A 10,710-nucleotide genomic window follows, 5' to 3' on the forward strand; every position below is an offset into this window, starting at 1 on the left:
ACGACTTCCCATTTCCAAATATACACATCCTGATCGAAAATTGCGCCAAGCATGAACTCCAATCCTTTATGGATTGCTTCGCGGGTTATCATCAGATCTGGATGGACGAAGAAGACGTAGATAAAATGCTTTTATTACACCATGAGGGGTATACTGCTATAAAATGATGCCATTTGGTCTAAACAATGTTGGGGCTACCTACATGAGGGCCATGACAACCATCTTCTATGATATGATACACAAAGAAATAGAGGTGTATGTGGACGACATCATTATCAAATCCAAGAGGGTCGCGGATCACATAGCATATTTGAGAAAGTTCTTTGATAGGTTAAAGAGGTACAATCTGAAGTTGAACCCCGCAAAGTGTGCATTTGGGGTTCCCGCAGGAAAGTTACTGGGATTCATTGTCAGTCGTCGAGGGATCGAGATGGATCCATCTAAAGTCAAGGCTATTCAGGATTTACCACCATCTAGGAGCAAAAAGGATGTGAAGAGCTTCCTAGGACGTCTCAACTATATCAGTCGCTTCATAGCACAGTCCACAGTCATATGTGGACCCATTTTCAAGATGCTAAGGAAAGATGCCGAAACAAGCTGGACCGAGGACTGTCAAAAAGCTTTGACAAATTCAAGGAGTACATGTCCACACCACCGGTTTTGGTCCTGCCAGAGCCGAGACGGCCTTTGCTACTCTATCTATCTGTATTAGATGTAGCCTTCGGATGTGTTCTAGGACAACATGACGAGACAGGAATAAAGGAGCAAGCCATATACTACTTGAGTAAGAAATTCACACCTTACGAAGCACAGTACTTTGTGTTAGAGCGCACTTATTGTGCTTTGACTTGGACGACCCAAAAGTTGAGGCATTACTTCTGTGCCTATACTACATACTTCATATCCAGGATGGATCCTTTGAATATATATTTCAGAAACCCATGCCAACTGGGAAGTTAGCTAAGTGGCAGATACTGTTAAGTGAGTTCGATAACGTCTACGTAACTCAAAAGACGGTCAAAGGGCAAGCATTGGCATATCATCTTGCTGAAAACCCGGTGGGAGGAGAATACGAACCCTTGAAAACATATTTTCCTGATGAAGAAGTGTCGTTTGTGGGGGAAGACATTACCGAAGCATACGACGGTTGGGGGATGTTCTTTGACGGAGCTGCAAAATTCAAAGGAGTAGGCATTGCAGTAGTTTTGGTATCAGAAATAGGTCAACATTATACGGTATCTGCTAAACTTAGATTTCCCTGTACACAACATGGCAGAATATGAAGCCTGCATACTAGGACTCAACATGGCAATCGACATGAATATTCAGGAGTTGCTGGTAATCAGTGATTCAGATTTGCTTGTGCACCAGGTACAAGTAGAGTGGGCCACCAAGAATTCCAAGATATTGCCATATCTGCACCATGTACAGGAATTGAGAAAGAGGTTCACAAAGATAGAGTTTCGACATGCACCCAGAATTCAGAATGAGTCTGCCGATGCATTGGCTACCTTGGAATTAAGAATTTCATTGATCCCATCTCGGTAAGAATCCATAATTAGCTGGCGTATTGTGCTCATGTTGAAGAAGAAATAGATGGAAAACCTGGGTTCCATGACATCAGGGAGTATTTGGCGAAAGGAGAGTATCCGGAGCATGCAAACCACACTCAGAAACGCACACTCTAGAGATTGTCCAATCACTTCTTCCATAGCAGAGGAAATCTGTACAGAAGAACTCCCGATTTGGGATTGCTAAGATGTGTCGACGCAAAAGAAGCTTCTAAACCACTTGAGGACGTACATGCTGGGATCTGTGACCCGCACATGAATGGTTTTGTCTTGGCTAAAAAGATACTTAGGGATGGTTACTTTTGGATGACCATGGAGACAGATTGCGTCCATTACGTCCGCAAATGCTACCAATGCCAAGTGCATGCCAATATGATAATAGTACCGCCAAATGAGCTCAATGCAACAAGCTCACCTTGGCCATTCGCCGCCTGGGTAATGGATGTCATTGCTCCAATTGAGCCCACTGCTTCAAACGGACATAGGTTTATTCTGGTAGCCATTGATTACTTAACAATATGGGTAGAGGTTGTATCTTACAAAGCTGTAACCAAGAAGGCCATCGCAGACTTTGTCAAAGATCATATCGTTTGCTGATTCGGAGTACCCAAGTCCATTGTTACCGGTAATGCTGCCAATCTCAACAGTGATCTGATGAAAGCCATTTGTGAAACTTTCAAAATCAAACACAAGAATTCCACAGCCTATAGACCTCAGATGAATGGAGCCGTAGAAGCCGCCAACAAAAACATCAAGAAGATACTAATGAAGATGGTAGAAAACTACAAACAATGGCACGAGAAGCTATTCTTTGCTTTGTTGGGATATCAGACCACAGTTCGCACATCAACCAGGGAAACTCTCTATATGCTGGTTTATGGTACCGAGGTTGTCATCCCAGCCGAGGTGGAGATTCCTTCTTTAAGAATCATACAGGAAGCTGAACTCAGCGACATGGAATGGATTAGGAGTCGCTATGAACAATGGAAAAAAGATGAACGCAGTATGTAACGGGCAGCTCTACCATAACAGAATATCTAGAGCTTTCAACAAAAGGGTCAAAACAAGACAATTTGCACCAGGACAGCTAGTGCTGAAGAAGATTTTCCCACATAAAGATGAAGCCAAAGGGAAATTCTCTCCCAACTGGCATGGTCCGTACATGGTCCATAGGGTGATGACAGGAGGGGCACTCATACTCGCAGAAATGGACGGAGAAATTTGGCCAAAACTAATCAATTCAAACGTAGGCAAAAGATATTATGCTTAGACTATTTACATTTCCTCATATGATGTAATTGAACTACCCCTTGACCTGATTCCCGTTTAAGAGGGGATACGTAAGCAGCCTTATGGGTTCAGTCATATCATAATAAAATTTCCATTTCCCCCAGGATCAGAAACTGGGGCAGAACTTTGAGGAGGACCCTCAAAATTTCAGAGCAAGTCCAGCCAACGCCAACATATGTTAGACGGTCAGAAATCAGTAATGAAACTGGGGCATAATTTTGAGAAGGATTCTCAAAATTCCAAAGAAGGTTCAATGCGGCTCATTACCCGCAAACAGCCGAAGGATCATCTACCAAACTGGGGCAAAATTTTGAGGAGAACCCTCAAAATTCTAACATGAGAAAGCTACAATGTCCCTGGAATGTGTTATAGTCACTGGTTTATCTAAAAATCACTTGATATATCAATATGTTTCTAAAATGACTCTATTTTTATCAATAATTATATATTTTCGAAAACTCTATTTTCGTAACAGTCAGGTGTTACCCAGGGAAACTCGAAAGGGCCTTTAGAATGGAGCAAAGCAAGGCCAACGGACAGAAGCACGAACCAACCTTCCCCTCACAAAACTTACAATTTTTGTTTGAACATAGGCACATTTGACGTAGCGATAGCATTTGCAAATATGTATACACAAAGCAAATTCACTATCAATCCAGCCATCAAACATAGAATATATCTCCAGCTAATAAATATACCACTCTTATTTGCTACTCGCTCTTCGCATGGGACTAAGCCTTGTCCCGCATACTTGCATGTGGCTAATACTTTCTTCCATATTCGCATGAGGCTAATCCTTGCCTCCATATTCGCATGAGGCTAATCCCTGCCTCCATATTTGCATGAGGCTAATCCCTGCCTCTATAACTGCATGAGGCTAATCCCTGCCTCCATATTTGCATGAGGCTAATCCTTGCCTCCATATTTGCATGAGGCTAATCCTTGCCTCCATATTTTCATGAGGCTAATCCCTGCCTCCATAACTACATGAGGCTAATCCTTGCTTCCATACTTGTATGAGGCTAACCCTTGCCTTCATATTTGCATGAGGCTAATCCCTGCCTCCATACTTGTATGAGGCTAACCCTTGCCTCCATATTTGCATGAGGCTAATCCCTGCCTCCATACCTGCATGAGGCTAATCCCTGCCTCCATATTTGTATGAGGCTAATCCTTGCCTCCATATTTGCATGAGGCTAATCCTTACCTCCATACTTGCATGGGACTAAGCATTGTCCCTCATTATATAAATATCGCTCTATTCTGGTATTATCCATTTGTTTTCGATCAGGCTAAGCCTTATCCTGCATTTCACAAGACTAAGCCTTGTCTTGGTAGCATCATATTATTGAATCTCATGGGATGAAATACCACTAACTTATCCAAAGGCGTCATAGTCTAAAAGGCATCATCCTCATAGCCGGAAGACACCATGCCATGGCCTGAGGATCCCTCAAATTTGCATATCATTATTCAAAGTCGTCATGGTCAGAGGCACCATCTTCATGGCCCGAGAACATCATTTCATGGCCTGCGAATCCCTCACTAAACAATTCATGGCCCAGTACATCATGGTCTGAGGACGTCATCCTTAACCGTCCAAAGACAACTTTCATGGTCCAAAGGAAATCTGCATCATGTTTAAATTTCCGCACAAATATAAGTCTGTAGCATCTCTTTATCTGTAGGTAACCAGCGAGCAACCGCTATCCCAGAAGGAGCGACCTTTCTCCAGTTCCTCCAACTATCTCAAACCTTAACTGTTCACCATAACCGCTCTTGCATCTCGTGTCCGTTCTTGCAATGACTTTATCGGTATATTCCGCCAATGAATCCAGAACTACACATGGTCTGATTCCTATAAAACCAGGGATCTATAGGCAACTCAAGACCGGATTCCGGCCTCTATCTTTCAAAACACCTCATTCGGTCAAAATTGGTCATCATTTCTTTACCCGAAAACTCTTTCATCCTTCATGGGTAAAGAGGGGCAGCTGTTGATACCCCATTTTTTCTCAAATATTTTTAATACATATACATACTTTTAAAATAGCACATGTGCAGTTATAAGCATGCATAAGTATTTTATAATTTTTTTTATAGTTTTTAAAAAGGCTCCAAATCAATTTATTTCCTCTCTTTTATTATATAAATATCCAATAACTATCATTCATATTAATTTTGTGATGATCTAACCATATAAATACAATATTTATGCAAACATGGTATCTAAATATTTTAGTATATTTTTTGTAATTACATTTACATTTTTTAAGCTAAATTGCACATTTCTGCAAAAATAGCCCATACTAATGTATAATTACATTATTTATGTATAAAATGATCTTTATATTTTAAAAATGTTAAATAACTATTTTAAATCATTTTAGTGTACAAAGATATTTTTGGTACTCATTTATTATTTTTTATAAATTATTTAACTATTAAAATGGCTATTTAAAATCTGGCCCTATTTTTATTTTAATTCTGGTCCTAAGGTGACCCAATACCCAGCCCAATATCAACCCAAATATACCCAGCCCAAACCTAATACCCAATCCGTCCCCAAACTCTTTCAATCTCGACCGTTGATCATAGAGATCAACGACCACAATCCACTCTTTCCTTTTTCAGTTTCAAACGACCCCTAAACCTTAACCATTTCTCATGCATAGCCGCCCTTGAATCCCTTCCTCTCTAGTTCTCTCTGAAACCAACCCCCTAACCCTAATCGCTGTCACCCAAAATCAACCCCAAACCTTGGAATCCCTGTCCGATCTATGGCATCCTATGGTTGTACGAAGCCTCTACTTGTCTCCTATCTCCTTGGTTGTTCGATTATGTGGTTTTTGTGGAAGAACCTCGAAAGGATCTGGTTTAGATCTCATTCAAATCTTTTCAAGGGTTCGTCCATGATTTGCGAGTGATTTCTATTGAAGTTCTATGGTTCAAAACCAGGTTCTCTTTACCCCTCCCCTTTCTCCTCAAAACCCTAATCTTTGGCCATGAATCCGTCCCGATCTTTGTAGATCTGGAAGGATTCTGAGTTTGTCAATGACCTTTCTTTAAAGATCTCTTGTTTCTTTACTGTTAACCGATTTTAGTACTATATTTTGGGTCCTTTGCTATCTACTGCTTGAATCTCTACACACTTGAAAATGTTTTCGAGTTTCTATGATTTTTTTCTCTAAGTTTCTCTTATTCCTCTACTACTGACCGAATTTAAACACTAAAATACTTCAGGTTTTTGACTTCTTTGACTAGGGTTTCCCGAAATTTTCTTTCTCCAAAACATTTAATGATTTTGAGTGTTTAATCTTCTGTTTCTTGTGTATTTTGACCGATTTCATGAAGATTGCTTCAACCCTAACTCATTTATGCTAAAAGCCCTAATTTATCGACATTATTGTTTGGATTCTGAGTATGTCTAGGTTATTTGGGGTACTGACTTTGTCCTATACTTTGTGTCTGTGATTTTTCTTAGCCTAATTCGATGACTTTTGATTTTAATGTGCCTCTATTGATGTTCTTGATTCGACTCTTCTACTGATTCTATATGTCTATGTTTATTTTTTACCTATTCATGGTAAACCTATACTTCTCTCCTTAAATCAGTAATTGATTTAGATTCTTAATTTATCCGCTTGTTTTGTTAAGATCTATTCCTGACTATTTCCTTTATTTACAATCTTGAGTAGCTTTCTTACCTTGTTCGATTAACCGTGATATTTGTAAGCACATGATTTTTGCCCTATGAAAGAATTACTCCCAAAAAGTTCAAAATAAAACAATTTTCCTTTGTGTGCAATTTTTGTTATTTTTGTGGTATTTTTGTATAATTATTTGTATTCTTATGAGTGCATGTTTATTTGTTTTAATTAATAAAAATATAAAATATATCACATTTTCATTTAGTATTTAATTAAGTTTGTTTTACAAAAAATGAAAGTCACAAAAATAGGAATATTTTGCATTGTTAGCATTTAATGTCAAATTATGCAATTTTATTTTAATTGGTGTTTAATTGTGTACGATAATTTTTGTTAGGAGTTTAATTAGTATTTTTGGAGTTAATTTAGTTTGTAGCTCAATTTAGAATTTTAGTTTTATCAAAAATAAAAAAAAATAAAAAAAGAAAAGAAAAGAGGGCTACAAAACATTAATATTTGAATTGAGTCTAATATAGCTATTTTGACTATTTTACCTTATTTCGTCGCAAAAGAAAAATTACAAAAAATATATATGTAAATTTTAGCTTATGTATTTCTCATAAACTTGAAAAAAATACAAAAATAGTACCTTATTTTTTATACTTTATATAATTTCGAAAATTATAAAATATGTAGTTTTATTAATGTTTTGTAGTCATTTTAAACTTAAAAAATATAGAAATAGTACTTTATATTTTTATCGTTGTATAATTTCGAAAATTATAAAAAAAAGAGTTATTAACGTTTTGTAGCCATTTTAATCTTGAAAAATACAAAAAATAGTACTTTATATTTTATCTTTATATAAAAACGAAAATGACAAAAATAGTTTTATTTATGCTTTGTAGCTATTTTAATCTTGAAAAAATACTAAAAAAAGAAGAAGAAAGAAATAGTTTTGTTTTAAATAGTCTTATTTGGTAGTATTTTGCTTACATAGGACTAAATGAATAACATCGTGTTTTTATTCTCGGGTCCGTGCAAAGAATAATATTTGGGTTTAAACTACCCGTTTTTAGGCCTAATTTTCGGACTTGACCCATAATAATCCGAACCCCACCGCGCATGGGGAACACATGTCTTGGACCCCTACACATGTGGGGTCCATGTCCTTTGATACATGGACAAAGCATGGCATGGGGGAAAGGATTGAAAATTGAAAAGGCTGAAAATTGTTTAAAGGAGAAAGGGGGACAACACGTGTGATAAAGGGGGGGATTGAAAATTTTAAAAGAAAATTTTTTGGGAAAAGAAAAAGACAAAAACGTGAAAAAGAGGAAAGATTTTAAAACAAAATATGAAGAAAGGACTGTTCGACCTCTTTCTCGGTTGAAAAACGGAAGAAAAACAAAAAGAAAAAAAAGGGTAAAGGTTGGGGATTGCTTCTTCTTCTTTTCACGTCCAAACGATACCAGTTTTCCGTCACGTCGACCACCCCGTCAAGCAGCAGTTGCTGCAGCTGCTTCATGCCGTAACCATCATCTTCCCCACCTCCAAAACCTCTCCGCAACAACCACCAAACAACCCCATAACTGGCCGGAAAAACCAGTAGCTCACCTCCCCGTCGTCCAGCAGCCATGGACAGCCCGTGAAACCACCGTTGCTGCGGCTGCTGCCCAGTTCCTCCATATCCATAACTAGTCCAAATAACCACATAACTTCCACGACCAAACAGACCCGTCAGCAGCCCCCCCCTCGTCGGAACTGCTGCCCAGCTCGTCGCGCCACACCCTAGCCCAGCGAGCAGCACTGCCGCTGCTACTCCTCGACGCCACGACACCCTCGTCCCTCCATGCTAATCTGCCATAGTCCAAACGTCCAGCTGCTGCTTCGTCCTTTTTCAACGTCCACAAAACAGTCCGTTCAACTCCAATAGTTCAACTCCGAGCTCGACTTGGGTTCGTTCAAGTTTTAGGATTTTCTTTCAAGATTATTTAGTTCATTTTTATTTATTTTCTGTTATGGATTTGGTTTTAAATGTTGTTCCTAATCTTGTTTTTTTTATTATTCTATTTTTCGGATTATTGATTCTTTGTTTAAAGTGTTATTTTGTAATCTTGTTTTGTTCATTAGTTCTCCTTCTTCTTCAAGACCTTTTTATTTGGTCAAGATTTTTCTTCTGTTTGTTTGAGTGTGCGTTATAAGCTACATTCGATTTGAACAACTTCGTCGAATAGTTAGTTTATGACTGCTTTGTTTGGACGAATACAACATGAATCACTTCGTTGGTATGTTTTGATGCTTGAATCATTTTGTGTGAATTTGACTTAAGGATTGGTTGTAGCTGTGTAGTGATTTGGTGTAGTTGTAAATCAGAGAGGTTTAAATACAGATTGCTAAGAGTGAGGGCAAGGCAATAATAATAGGGGATTCTCAGGGGTATTTTTTTGTGTTAAAAGATTTAAAAAGTTTAGTGTTAGTAGTGTGCCAGTTAATATTCAGTGTATAATTAAATTAATGAATTGTTTAATGGAAAGGAAATTAGTAGTGCAGAATACACCCTGTCTGGTGTCTTTAAGGGTGGAAAATCAGAAAGTAAGCATGAGATTAATGATAAAAGTGTATAGATGCACATGGGAGAGAATATACAGGCTGAAAGTGAAAAACTTTGAATAAATAATGTTTAGTTCTAGCCTATAAATAGGAGGAGTTGATATAGAGATAGGGACTGGAAAAAATTCAGAGAGGAAAAATTTTCAGAACTTAAAAGGGAGAAATAGGCTAATTTTTCAGAACTAAAAATCAGTCTTTGAGAGCTAAAAACTGAAAGTGGGGTCCTTTTCTTTACTACTGAAATCAGAACTTTGTTACTGCGTCTGTGGATTGCGTTTATTGTTACTGATTTTCAGTTAGGCTTTCTGTTTTTTTTTCAGTTTGGTTCTGACCATTGTTACACTGGTTATTGCTGGTTTTGTTGTTGTTATTTGCTGTGGGATTCTGTTGCTGTGTTATTGTTGCTGCTGACTCCTCCTTCTTTTGTTCTTGTACTGCCATTTCCAGGTACACATTTGTACACTCTCGGCTTGAAGCGAAATGAAATATTAATCAGGCTTTGTTCCTGTTGAATTCCTCCTGTTTAGATTTGTGTTTGAATATAATTTTCCTTTCTTTGTATAAAAATGTAGTTGACTGATTAATGAGTAACGAGGTTGCATAACTTCTTCATCTAATAATGTTAGTTTAAATTAATCAAAGAACAAGTAATCTGTTTTGATATTATTGTGCGTAAATCTCATGTTCCAGTGTTATTAAATAATAGAATATAGAACGGAAGCAATCTCTCTTTGTACAAACTCGATTGCAATTTTCCATTTGCATTAGCCGTAAACTAATAACTAATAAGTTCGACTTTTTCAGCATGTAATTAATTGAGGGATTTCCTTTTATTTTTAGAGACGAACTTAATAGAAGAAATGTAGTCACTATAGGTTTATCCTTTTAAATAAAACGAGCCGAGCCTCGCCAAATAAAACACACAGATTGCGGGGCCCTCACAAAAATATATGTGTTAAATACTTAGAGTTCGGGAGGGCCGTTTAGCGAATTTCACGGCCTTCCCAAAATAATAACGCGATAGTCTCTTTAGGCGCGTGTTTAATAGTTTACTTTCTTAAGCTTGGGTGTGCATTTCATGCGACCCAAATCCAAATCCCAAAACATCAAATAAAATGTGTTCCGGATTGTGGGTGCATTTCATGTGACGCAGTCCAAAGACGTGTTTTAAGCGATGTTCACATTCTTTTAAAAATAATAATAATAAAGTGGTAAAAAGTTAAAATTGGCACATCGGTTCATAATTGTATTAAAATCAGATAAATAAGCCGAATATGACAGTTGAGCGACCGTGCTAGAACCACGGAACTCGGGAATGCCTAACACCTTCTCCCGGGTTAACAGAATTCCTTATCCGGATTTCTGGTACGCAGACTGTAATATGGAGTCATTCTTTTCCTCGATTCGGGATTAAAATTGGTGACTTGGGACACCCTAAATCTCCCAAGTGGCGACTCTGAAATAAATAAACAAATCCCGTTTCGATTGTACTTCAATTGGAAAAACTCCCCTGTACCCTCGCGGGTATGGAAAAAGGAGGTGTGACAGCTCTGGCGACTCTGCTGGGGATACGGCTAAACCAGAAC

General features: G+C 37.9%; 1 protein-coding gene across 1 annotated transcript; it reads left to right on the plus strand.

The window, feature by feature from the left end:
* The first annotated feature begins 430 nt into the window (after positions 1–430).
* On the plus strand, positions 431–2,168 carry LOC138885466 (uncharacterized). The gene is made up of 3 exons (XM_070166417.1): positions 431–638; positions 737–812; positions 1,718–2,168. Exons 1-3 carry the CDS (start codon positions 431–433, stop codon positions 2,166–2,168), a joined length of 735 nt encoding a protein of 244 aa, XP_070022518.1.
* The last annotated feature ends 8,542 nt before the right edge of the window (positions 2,169–10,710 follow it).

This window comes from Nicotiana sylvestris, chromosome 2, assembly GCF_000393655.2.
Source record: "Nicotiana sylvestris chromosome 2, ASM39365v2, whole genome shotgun sequence".
Lineage (NCBI taxonomy): Eukaryota > Viridiplantae > Streptophyta > Magnoliopsida > Solanales > Solanaceae > Nicotiana > Nicotiana sylvestris.